Consider the following 13462-nt stretch of genomic DNA (forward strand, 5'->3'; position numbering starts at 1 on the left):
TAAGTGATTATAAAAATATTATCTAAACAAACCTTGTGATGAACAGTTTAGGTTCCTCTAAAATCATTATAAAGAGTAAAATGAAAACTTACAACTATAATAAATTATATAGCTGTTTGCATCTCAATTGTTAGTATTACTCCTCACTTTATAAAGTGAATCGAGGTAAATTGAGACAATCTCCCTATAATCTAATCATTCAGACTCATCAGTAGGTGAGAAATATATAGGTATGAAAATGGGTAGAGACTAAGTAGGATCTTATAATATTCGTTTTCATACATGCGTTTAAAAATAGAAAAATGATATATCTTGATAGATCTTTCGAAAATCATTCCGAAAAAATAAAATATTAATTTAAATTATAAAATATTAAATTAAATAATTATTTAATAATAAGTTTATTATAAAATAATAATATTTTAACCTTTCAAAACGTGATTCGGACATTTTTTTTTGAGAATGAAGCACTGCTCTTAAAAATAATGTTTGTACCTAGGATCATACTCAAATGAATAACAATTTTAATCTTTATTCTCATATTTGCTAGATATCTATATACTAACACCCGCACACAATCCACATTTTATTTATATATAAAGTAAATAAATCAATAAAGAAATAACATTTTATACAAACAAATATAATATTAATTTGTCATATCTTTAATATTACAAAAATCTAACCTAACAATCCTTATATTTAAAGATTACAAAACATTCAATTCTTTTAAATAATATTTTAAAAAAATTCAATATAATAAAAGTTGTAATTAAACTTTCAACATCATGATAATGTGTTAACAATCTCCAAGACCTGTAAAAAAAATTATACAGAAATTAATTAAATTAAAATTATAGATTAAGTTATATAGTATAAATTTTAAAAAATAAATATGTAGACATTTGATTTTATCATTGGAATTAGCTTCTCCATATTTTTGCAAATGTTTGTTTTTCAAGTCTTTATATTGTTTTGATCTAATAATACCAAAAAATTATATGACAAAAAAATAAATGATTAGACAATACAACAATAAAAAATAAAAATAATTTTTATTAAATAAACAAAGTTTCTGTACTATCCGTACTGCCATGCCGAGCTCGAGCTCATTATCACAGCATGGAATAACCTCGGACACGCACTGGGAGATCTCAGCCTAAGCGAGATCCGCAATCTAATCAGATCATAACTGATCTCGGAGATCTCGCTCTAGATGAGATCCGCAATTTAATCAGATCATAACTGATCTCGGAGTTCTCGCTCCATATGAGATCCGCAATCTAATCAGATCATAACTGATCTCGGAGATCTCGCTCAAGATGAGATCCGCAATCTAATCAGATCATAACAGATCTCGGGCCCAAGGCCCAACACAACCCTAATTCACACAAAGGTACGTGCATTATTTATACGAGACTCATACTCCCATAAACACTAACTTTAGCATCGGAGTCTCTTTTGCAGGTACCTCCCCCATCTTGGAGCATCAACGTACCAGCGAAGGAGGCTCATCAATCTTACCAGGCAGATCAGCTCTACAGCAGATTTTCGGTAAGAACATTTGGCGCCCACCGGGGGGCCAATCAAGACAGCTCTTATCGGCCACCTGTATGGTTTTCAACAGAAGCCACAGTAGACGCGCAACAGACGACCTGGATCACTCAACTACCATGGATAGTGACACAGCAACGTTGAGAAGGCTGAGATGCGGCAACAACACGCCGCCGACCTACAAAGCATGCGTGCCAAGCACGAAACTGATCTAGCGGCAATGCGCGCCGCTAATGAAGCCGACCTAGCGGCACTACGCGCCGAGAACGAGCGCATTCGCGCCCAACTCCCTCGGCGTCCCTCAGATCAACCCCCTCTGCAAAGTAACCTGAATGAGGACGAAGGGCATTTGGTTTCTCAACCCCGAACTGCGACCAGAGCACCGACTCCGCGACCTGCCACGCATCGGTCTCATGCACCGACGCACAAGTCGACTCAGGATGTCAGCAGGGCCCCCACTCATGTCACAGAGGGTCAAGAAACTTTCCGCCGTCATCCTTTTGTGGATGGCATCATGGAGACTCCATTCCCCCGCAGATGGAAGCCACTCCACCTTGATCGCTATGATGGCACGACGGACCCCGATGAGCATATTGACCTGTATACGACCCAGGTAAACATCTACACTAACAATGATGCTATCTTGTGTAGGGTTTTCCCGACCTCGCTCAAAGGGGCCGCACTCAACTGGTACACCCAACTACCTGCCGAGTCAATTGACAGTTTCGGCACTCTGGTTAGACGATTCACGGCGCAGTATGCAACAAGTCGACCTCACCTCGTAACGTCGGCTGCTCTGGCCAGCCTCAAACAGGGCGACGATGAACCACTACGGACGTTCATGGAACGTTTTGTTGGCATCTCGGTGAAGATTCGCAACTTGAATCCCGGGATCGCCCTACACGCCATGCTCATGGCGCTCAAGCCGGGACCTTTTGTGGACAGCCTGTGTCGCCGAGCTCCCGCTGATATGAACGAATTTCGTGCCCGAGCTGCCGGGTACATACAGATGGAAGAGCACTCTGCTTTTCGTGACCAGGTTCGCAACAAACCACAAGGAAAGCAGGACCAAGGTCAGGCCACAAACATTTAAATTTGGCGACCTTGTTTGGTGGGGTGGGAGAGGCAAGAATAGACCCCTCCGAAGGGAAATTCGAAACTTGGAATGTCACCCACCTCAAATTTTATTTCTCTTAACTTGTAAATTCAGGTGATGTACTCTTTTTCCTCCTCAGGCTTTTTTCCCACTAAAGAAAAGGTTTTTGGCCAAGGAAGGTTTTAACGAGGCACACCTCAAAAATAATCAACAAAGCAACTCTATTCCCATACATTTTTGGTATTGGCACATTAATCATGACGACTTGTCAAGGTCGAGTCCGAACCTTGAGATTACATTTTCTTAACCAAGGTCGAGTACGAACCTTGTTATGCCAAGGTCGAGTACGAACCTTGTTATGCCAAGGTCGAGTCCGAACCTTGAGATTACATTTTCTTAACCAAGGTCGAATTCGAACCTTGTTATGTCGAGTTCGAGTCCGAACCTCGAGATCACATTTTCTTAACCAAGGTCGAGTTCAAACCTTGATATGCCAAGGTCGAGTCCGAACCTTGAGATCACATTTTTTTAACCAAGGTCGAGTACGAACCTTGTTACGCCAAGGTCGAGTCCGAACCTTGAGATTACATTTTTCTTAACCAAGGTTGAGTACGAACCTTGTTATGCCGAGGTCGAGTCCGAACCTTGAGATTACATTTTCTTAACCAAGGTCGAGTACGAACCTTGTTATGCCAAGGTCGAGTCCGAACCTTGAGATTACATTTTCTTAACCAAGGTCAAATTCGAACCTTGTTATACCGAGGTCGAGTCCGAACCTCGAGATCACATTTTCTTAACCAAGGTCGAGTTCGAACCTTGATATGCCAAGGTCGAGTCCGAACCTTGAGATCACATTTTCTTAACCAAGGTCGAATTCGAACCTTGTTATGCCGAGGTCGAGTCCGAACCTCGAGATCACATTTTCTTAACCAAGGTCGAGTACGAAACTTGTTATGCCAAGGTCGAGTCTGAACCTTGAGATCACATTTTCTTAACCAAGGTCGAGTCCGAACCTTGTTATGCCGAGGTCGAGTCCGAACCTCGAGATCACATTTTTCTTAACCAAGGTCGAGTTCAAACCTTGTTATTCCGAGGTCGAGTCTGAACCTCGAGATCACATTTTCTTAACCAAGGTCGAGTACGAACCTTGTTACGCCAAGGTCGAGTCCGAACCTTGAGATTAAATTTTTCTTAACCAAGGTCGTGTACGAACCTTGTTATGCCGAGGTCGAGGCCGAACCTCGAGATCACATTTTCTTAATCAAGGTCGAGTTCGAACCTTGTTATGCCAAGGTCGAGTCCGAACCTCAAGATTACATTTTCTTAACCAAGGTCGAGTACGAACCTTGTTACGCCAAGGTCGAGTCCGAACCTTGAGATTACATTTTTCTTAACCAAGGTCGAGTACGAACCTTGTTATGCCGAGGTCGAGTCCGAACCTCGAGATCACAATTTCTTAACCAAGGTCGAGTTCGAACCTTGATATGCCAAGGTCGAGTCCGAACCTTGAGATCACATTTTCTTAATCAAGGTCAAATTCGAACCTTGTTATGCCGAGGTTGAGTCCGAACCTCGAGATCACATTTTCTTAACCATGGTCGAGTCCGAACCTTGAGATCACATTTTCTTAACCAAGGTCGAATTCGAACCTTGATATGCCAAGGTCGAGTCCGAACCTTGAGATCACATTTTCTTAACCAAGGTCGAGTACGAACCTTGTTATGCCAAGGTCGAGTCCGAACCTTGAGATTACATTTTCTTAACCAAGGTCAAGTACGTACCTTGTTATGCCAAGGTCGAGTCCGAACCTCGAGATCACATTTTCTTAACCAAGGTCGAGTTCGAACCTTGTTATGGCAAGGTCGAGTCCGAACCTTGAGATTACATTTTCTTAACCAAGGTCAAGTCCGAACCTGGATATGCCAAGGTCAAGTCCGAACCTTGAGATCACATCTACTTAACAAGGTCGAATTTGAACCTTCAAACAACAAATTTGGGAACTCCTCAGAAGCCCCTTTGCTCTTATATCACTCGGTGCTTGGGGGGCAAGTGTACTGGCCAGCCGAGTTACCAACTTGTCCTTCACCAAACTGCTGACTCGGTCAAAGGTTTACCAGCCTAACCAAGCAGTAAGCTCATTATTGCCGAGCTCTTCAGCTCGACCATGAAACATGGACATCGGAACACCACATCGGCCTAAAAAGGCCACGCCATCAAAACAAATAAAAATACAATCTTGTCGCCGCGCTGCCCACGCGTTATGGGAACGAGGTGACGGCTATGACACATGGCATCTCGACAGGCAGATGTACGCCAAGGGCCACAGCCACTTGACGAGCTCGGACTTAACTCCTCGACCTACGGTCTTCGAAGCTCGGGGGGCTAATGTACTATCCGTACTGCCATGCCGAGCTCGAGCTCGTTATCACAGCGTGGAATAACCTCGGACACGCACTGGGAGATCTCAGCCTAAGCGAGATCCGCAATCTAATCAGATCATAACTGATCTCGAAGATCTCGCTCCAGATGAGATCCGCAATCTAATCAGATCATAACTGATCTCGGAGATCTCGCTCCAGATGAGATCCGCAATCTAATCAGATCATAACAGATCTCGGGCCCAAGGCCCAACACAACCCTAATTCACATAAAGGTACGTGCATTATTTATACGAGACTCATACTCCCACAAACACTAACTTTAGCATCGGAGTCTCTTTTGCAAGTACCTCCCCCATCTTGGAGCATCAACGTACCAGCGAAGGAGGCTCACCAATCTTACCAGGCAGATCAGCTTTACAGCAAATTTCCGGTAAGAACAGTTTCATTATTTATTACCTTTTTATTTATATTTTAACCAACTTTATGCACACATAAATGTCTTTAAAGTAAATTCATGAATTCTGAAGCTACAATTAAAATTGAAATTACCAAAATACTTTAAGCAATGCTTTTTGCAAAATTGAATGTTTGATCCCATTTGTTTTCCATCATTCAAGAATGTCAAAAATAGTACTTCTAGACAATTTTTTCTTTCAAGTAAAACTCTATTTCAAACTTTGTGTTTCAATTGTATCATTCACAAATGAGTCATAATCACTAAAAAAATTGTTAATATTTAGATTATCCAAATTTAACTAATTGACATTTGTTCTTGAAATTGAACTTTTCACTATTCCTTTATCTTTAGTTTGATACTCTTAAAATAATGAATAACATAATTTCTTAATATTATTAATTTTACTTAAAGATGAGCTATCATAAAGCTTAAGAAAAAAAAATATTTCAACAACTTCAACTTGCATTTTAGATCTAAAATAATAACAATATTATTATATTAATTAATATATATTATTATAATAATTTATATATATATATAACTACGAGACGGGATGAATTGAGTATCATAATACCTATACCGGCACACTAAATTTTATGAGTCTATACGTGTACCCATCCTCATATAAATGGACATTTACCTGTCTCATATGAGGGTATTCTTACGGATACACGTAGGATCTGGATCTATTTTGTCATCCTATCTTCCAAGTATCCGAACTTGATTTCAACCAGGCTCAAAATAGCCAGCAACTGCATTATGTTTTTATTTCTTTTTGGTCAGTTGGGATTAACCTCCTTGAACCATGCTTTCTGCAACCTCCTCCTAAAGCCACTGTTGCCTTTCCACTTCATCAAACATATTGTTTCATATTTCTTTGAAGTTTAAATACTTTACAGTATTGTTGGAAGCACAAGAAGACATGACAGTAAGAGAAGCAATCAAGAGGGGTCATCTCGTCAACAAAAAAAATTGCCATAGTGAATTTTTGCACCTTCCTAAGAACTAAAAGACACCATCAGTTCCAACCCAACTGCAACCAGTGTCCTTGGATATTCCTCTCTCCTTCATTATTTCTCTAAGTTCAGTTACACTTTCCCATTTCCCAGCAGCTGCCAAAGTATTAGACAGTGCAACATAAGCCCCTGGTCTTCCAGTAGCATTCAGCTTAAAAAGCTCATTTGCAGCTAATTTTGCCATATCTATATTACCATGGAGTCTGCAAGAACTAAGTAAAGCAGCCCACACATCCGAATTCGGTCTCTCTGGCATCCTCATGACAAACTCCCAAGCCTGATTCAGCCTCCCTGCTCGTCCTAACAGATCAACCATGCAAGCATAATGCTCCATCCCTGGCTTTACCAAGTATTCACTCTCCATGCTATGAAAGATCTTCAAACCCTTATCCACAAGTCCAGAATGTGCACAAGCCGAGAGAGCACTAAGGAATGTCACATAATTGGGTACAATGCAATATTCTTTTTGCATCTTTCCAAATAGCTCAAGTGCTTCATCAGGAAACCCATTCTTCCCATATCCATCAATCATAGATGTCCAAGAAAAAACATTCTTCTGAAGCATGTGGTCGAAAACTCTTCGAGCATCCACAACTCTTCCACATTTAGCATACATGTCAATAAGGGCACTTCCCAATTTTATGTCAGCATAAAATGGAGTCTTCATAAGCTGACACTGTACTTGCTGCCCAATTTCAAATGTCGCAAGCATGGAACAAGCACCAATTACGCTAGCAAATGTAGAAACATTTGGCCTAAAGTTCAACCGTTGCATGTCAATGTAAACTTCAAGAGATCTCATAGCATATTCAGATGTCGTGCTGTATCCTTCAATCATTGCATTAAATGCCACCACGTCCTTGCCCAACGTTTTGTGAAATATACACTCAGCATCATTGAAAGAGCCTTGATTCATGTAACCAGAGATGAGGGATGTTGAACACACCACATTCTTCTCCGACATCACATCAAACACAGTCCTCGCGTAAGCAACCCTCCCATTCTTGACATAAGAGTCTATGAGAGCTGTACAAAGAACTTCATCTCTCTCTACATCAGATTTAAGAATCTGGGCATGTACCATTCTACCTAGATCACCAAGCAACGCAACATTACACCCAGAAGTAGACGCCTTTAAAATCATGGAAAAAGTAAACCCATCAAGCTTCTCACCAGACGCTAAAAGCCTATGCACCAAACCAAGAGACTCTTCAACTTGGCCTTGTTTAAGATAGCCACTGATCATATAATTATAAGAAGACAAAGTTCTGTCCCGCAAATCATCAAACACCTGGCGTGCATATCTCAAACAATTACATTTGAGGTATAATATAAGTAGTTTGATGGAAATATTGGTGTTTGGAAAAAACCCAGTTTTGAGAATGCGGGAATGGATCTTTTGGCCATGAGAAGGAGTCTCGGAATTAATGTAATGTTGCAGAGCATTGGATAACAAAGTAGAGGGAGGAACAGAGTCATGGTTTAGTGAAAATGGTTTATGGGGTGAGATTAGAGAACTACAGAAGCCACGTGACAAGAAGAAATATCTGAATATTCCATTGTTCATCTTCTCATCAACATCACCAGAGCCAACTTAACCAAACCGCATCATGGGTCAGAGTGGTGCGAAAATGCAATGGAACAAAAAGATAACAATTTTGATTCCAAACACATTGAATAATGAATCTAATGATCGTTGTATATGTAAATCGTGCATACAGGCACGTACATAATCACTTATATAAATATAATTAATTTATTTATCAAACAATTAATTATAATTATTAAATATTTGAATAATATTGTAATATTACTAATTACTTAAGAGCCAAAATTAATAATTTTTTGATATTTCAACATTCTCGCATTGCTATTAATAATTCGTAAATTTACGCATTTGTTTTCCATTTGTAAAATAAATAAATAATTATATTTATAACTTTATTTCATTATTAATCAATTATAATGTAAAATTAGTCATTATTAAATATTTTAATAAACATCTAAAATTTTATATTGATAAATTTTATTTACTTGTGAAATATAATTAGTTCCAAAGAACTTTTGGGTGTGAAATTTTCTTTTGTACATTGTTTTTTTTTTACACCTCATGTACATTGGTCTTGGTTACCCAACAATTATTTTTCCTCCTCCCCTCCTTCCTTGGTATTGGATCTCTTAAATGTTTCTTTAATATAGGATACTCTTTATTTAGGTAAAGCACAATTGCATAAAAGAAATTAAACTTAGGAGTATAGGATGTATGATTGTTACACTCATGAGTTAACTCATAAAATCGTACGACTTTATGATTTTAGGGAAGAAAAACTGGCTAACTCGTTTATGAAATTATTTTCTAGTAGACTCGAGCAAACTCAGTTGGACTCAAACAGAATCACGAGTCTATGAGCAAATCAACGAGTTGGAGATTCAACTAATCCAACTTTAAATGACCTTGAAGATTTGGTCTTTGATGATGTGAATATTAAAGAACCCTTATAATAAGACAAAGAGGATGAGCTTGAAGAAAATGAAGATGATGCATGTGAATTTGATGGAAGATTGGACTTTGATTAATATATTTAGATCTTATTTTATGTTTTTGACTTGCGAACTTGTGTGTTTTGAACTTTGGATCGTTCATATATGGTTAAAACTTGTATTATGATATTTTATTGTTATTATTTGACTTATTTCAAGTTTAAAATGTTGAATTGATGATATCACATTGTGTGTTCATTATTTAATTTTTTTTAATATTAGATAAACTCTTACGAGTTTATGAAAGTTCCACGAGTTTGGTAGACTCTCAAGTTTGACAACCTTGCTAGAATGTTACAAATCTATCGATTGAAATTTTTTTTATATCATATTTACTTTTTAATATTCTCTTTCACAAAACAATATTTTAAAAAAAATACAGTAAAATTAATTTTGATGGAATAAAACTTCCAAGTTCCAACCATAAAATTGAGGTACAATCGTTTTGTCACAGAAGTTTATGTTGAATGACTTGGACCTGCTGGTTTGTTTGACTTTGTCCTGGTTTGGATGGCATTTTAAGTAAAATGAAATATAAGTATATACATATATAATTATAAGCATAAACATACAAATGCAAACTTTCGATATTTCATTAGCAATACCTACTATAATTATATTCTTGTTTTTAAAAATTGTCATACCCAGTCCGTATGGTTTTGATTGTGATACATCCATACAAATTCCATACTCGTAAGCATTACTTTCTTTTCTGAAAACAGTCAAACAAAAGAAAGAAAAACAATTAAAAAGAACATATGGAGTGGAGAAAACCCCAACTATATTGAAGGAAGGGTTACACAAATTATCATAAAAAAATTCCAAACGAAATGCATTTAGAATTTACTAAGGTCTAAGCTCTTGCATAATAATAATGATCTTTCATTTACACAAGGTTCCTAATCACTGTAGGAAAAGAGACCATGATTGAAATGTAAAAGATGTTACAACAGGAAGACAGATATTCAGTCTATTACTGGTCAATTGCCATTGCTTCCGCCCCACTTGCGTCCTCCATCCCATTCTTAAGCTCCTCGTTTGCCATTCTCATCTCCTCAACTAGGCTCTTCTGTTCTTCCTCTATTGTGTTCTGCAACTCATCCACCTGCAGGAAGCAGAACAAATTATCATCAACAGTTAACATTGGCGACATCGATGACAATTCACCAACAATAGCCTTATCTCAATTAACAGTTAACATTAACAGAGATATTAAACAAGAGATACCACGTGTCTGAATTTTGGAAATCATGACGGTGACAGTTTCATAAGATATAGGCTATGAAACACTCAGACACAGCACACTGAAGAACAAAGTTCATGTGTCATGCGAAATAATTGATAAAATATACAACTTGTTTAGAAATCCTTGAACCATAGAGCCTCCCTGAAACACTAGACTCGTTAAATTCAAGATTTTTAGTTTGCACTGCCAACAAAGATTAGCATCACAAAGAAAAAGTCTCCATTCCACAGGTCAATAAGTAAAAAACCAAGAAAAAGCAACAGGAATAACTGAATCGTATCAAGATTGAGAATGAGATTGGAAATCCTTTTCAGAATGGCACGTATGGGTCATTTTTGGAGAAAAATACATGGTCATGATTTGATACCGAGGGAAATTAGGGAATTATGACACATTCACACTGAAGTCCCGAGTAAAAAACTCCAAAGAGAAAATACTGCAGAATGATTTCATTATCAGCATATAATATTATTTGGAAACAACCTCATAAGTTGCATAGCCATTTTACGTGATAATTTTAAGAATTACAACACTTGTTCCAGTCGAGACCTACTAACACATTTACATGGTTAGACAGTTTTCATCCTAATCAAGTATATCAATTGATCCTTCCCATTTGATTCCTCATTGTTGCACAGCTAAATGATTCCTCCATTGTTCCTTCCTCACTTTCACGTTGCCAGCTGACCATTTGCGTAAAAAATCATTTGTCTTTCCCCAATCACCCATTCCAAATCCAGTCACTAGTGGCCAGCCTTTCCCATTTCAGACCTCCTTTTGCATAAATGTCTTAGTACATGTTTGGATTTTAAATGGAGAAGCTTAAAATTACTTTTACTCCCAAAGCAACAATTTTTTTCATCTTCATTTTGTGCTTCAGAATTCGGGAATGTTTATTGAAATTCCCAGAAGCACAATCCCAACTTTTATCCAAACATAACCTTAGAGGCGAAATGAAGGACATATCAACTTCTCACCCCACATGCTTTGTTTATTATTCTGTTTCCATGAGGTTCACTATATCTGTTTTAGCATTCTTTTAGTTCCTTCAATTTCTCTTCATCCTCTCTGCTTTGACTCAGGATATTTACTTGCAAGATGAGTTCTACCAAAAAAAATTCAGACCCAAACTAAAAGAACAACACCTAACAACCCCAAAAGAATAGCACGTAACTTCTAAGATACCAATTGTTGCTTGTATGTATGCAATTACTATCGAATTGCAGGAGGCAGTTATATTTTCAATGAGTGTAGTTTCTCATATACATTAGTGGTTTCATCTGAATATTGTCATTTGAATAATAATCAAAATAACACAGAAATCTTAAGTGTGCTGAATTTTGAAAAACAGCACAAAATGGCCCCTCCACATCATAATCATAGAAGAGAATTGTACATACCACATGTAACAAGAGTGAAAATTGCTTCTTCCTGAGGTCCAACAATCTGGAACCAGCGGTGTTCTCGGCGTCCAAAGCGGCAATCTCCTTCTGGAGGTCCGAAATAAGGTTCTGCGTCTGGGACCTGGGCGGTTGCAGGGCAATCAATTTCCTAATGGACTCGCACTCCTCCTTGTGTCTTCTCTCAACCTTGCTCTCCTCAAGCTGTTTCTTCAGATCCTCAATGTCAGCCTGCGCCTGCAGGATCTGGCGATTCATCTCCTCCTTCAACTCGTTGAAATTCTCCTTCTCCCTAACGTTGGCCTCCACAATCGCCTTGCTCTTCAGCAGCGGAATCTCGAACGTCGTCAGTTCCTGCAGAAAGGCCCTCGCCAGCTTTTCGCAATCGCCGTAGTTGTCCTCCTCCTTGTCCACTTCCGACACGAACGAGGTGAACTTCTTCTGAAGCTTCTTCAACGGAGGCTCGCCCCTCGTGGTGGTCGTGCGCGTCAGAAGCCTGTGTTTGATGATTACGTCATCCTCCGCGGGACCAAAGGCGTAGTTCGCTGCCACCCCCTCTCCGCGCGCCGAAACCTTCCTCGTCTTTCCCAGCATCGCAACCACGATGTGTATTTTCTATTAGGACTGTCGAATTCGGGTCAAAAGGGGAGAATGTGGTGAAGAAGAAGGTTCGAACTTAGAATGAATGAACCTTTTTGTTTGGGTGCGGTGGTGCCTCTGCTACGGTGAATGTCGTTTTCAGTTCATAAGATTGGATTGGGCCCAATTGTTTTCTTTAGCCCAGCATCTGTTAATTCATACGACTGGGTTTGGGCCGTTTACCAAGCTTCAATTTGGTTCAAAATGGATGAATTGAGGTTGATTTCTTATTAATAATAAACATATCGAATGTATTTATCTTTATAAAGTATTAAAAGAATTAGATAAAAGATTATACTCAAGTTTGTATATGAAATAATATTTTTTTTAGGAAAAATCAACTCTTAAAATGAATTCACGTATCTCAAGAAATTAATCTTTAATTCATTTAGAGAAATACGCTAAATTCACCTAGAAAAATAAATTAAGAAAAAAGAGTTTATGAAAAATAAAAGTCAAACACAATTTCATGAATTTTTCAATTATATTATAAAGCCTATAGTTTATGTACTTTCCAGCTTTATTACACAACTGAGGTAAAGAAAAAAAAAAAAAAAACCCTCCAAATAATAAGTTTTAAAAAGAAGTTAAAAAGAAATTATGTGTTTCATGGACAGAGGTATAAGAGGCAAGTCATGTTTTGAAAACACATTTTCGTAATTATTTTTTAAATTTAAATAATAAAAATATGAAGACTTAAATTCAATCCTTATTTTTATAAAAAAAAATTATTTTTTAAAAAAATATTTATATTTTTTTATTAGAGAAAAATTGAAATCGTGAAATAAAATCACAAATATTTGAGGTTTTAATTATTTTTTTATTCCAACAAAAGTTTAGAAATATGAAACATGAATTTTTATTTTATTTTTTACGATAAAATTGAAGTCGTGAATGGCACTTCTGACATTTATTATTATTATTTTTTAAATGAAAGTCGTTTATAAGTAAGATCACAATTTCTTTTTATATTTTTTAATTTTAAAAAGTCATGTTCTTAAATAATAACATATTAAGTTATTTAATTTGATTTTTTTCTCATCCTTTTTTGAGTCCAAATTTTAAACTGTTTTTCATAAATATTTTAAATAACGATTAGATATTTTATAAAATTTAATTTAATTTAATTTTT

The 13462-nt window shown here is 37.3% G+C and overlaps 2 protein-coding genes across 2 annotated transcripts; both read right to left on the bottom strand.

Moving 5' to 3' along the window:
- Nucleotides 1-5962: 5962 nt before the first annotated feature.
- On the bottom strand, nt 5963-8221 carry LOC109790347 (Tetratricopeptide repeat (TPR)-like superfamily protein). The gene has a single exon (XM_020349478.3). It carries the CDS (start codon nt 8069-8071, stop codon nt 6494-6496), a length of 1578 nt encoding a protein of 525 aa, XP_020205067.1. The 5' UTR covers nt 8072-8221; the 3' UTR covers nt 5963-6493.
- A 1588-nt stretch (nt 8222-9809) lies between these two features.
- LOC109790345 (THO complex subunit 7A) lies at nt 9810-12399 on the bottom strand. The gene is made up of 2 exons (XM_020349476.3): nt 11692-12399; nt 9810-10150 (listed from the first exon to the last, which is right to left on the bottom strand). Exons 1-2 carry the CDS (start codon nt 12283-12285, stop codon nt 10019-10021), a joined length of 726 nt encoding a protein of 241 aa, XP_020205065.1. The 5' UTR covers nt 12286-12399; the 3' UTR covers nt 9810-10018.
- Nucleotides 12400-13462: the final 1063 nt, after the last annotated feature.

Source organism: Cajanus cajan, chromosome 1 (genome assembly GCF_000230855.2).
Source record: "Cajanus cajan strain Asha chromosome 1, NIPB_CcT2T_4, whole genome shotgun sequence".
In the NCBI taxonomy this organism is placed as follows: domain Eukaryota; kingdom Viridiplantae; phylum Streptophyta; class Magnoliopsida; order Fabales; family Fabaceae; genus Cajanus; species Cajanus cajan.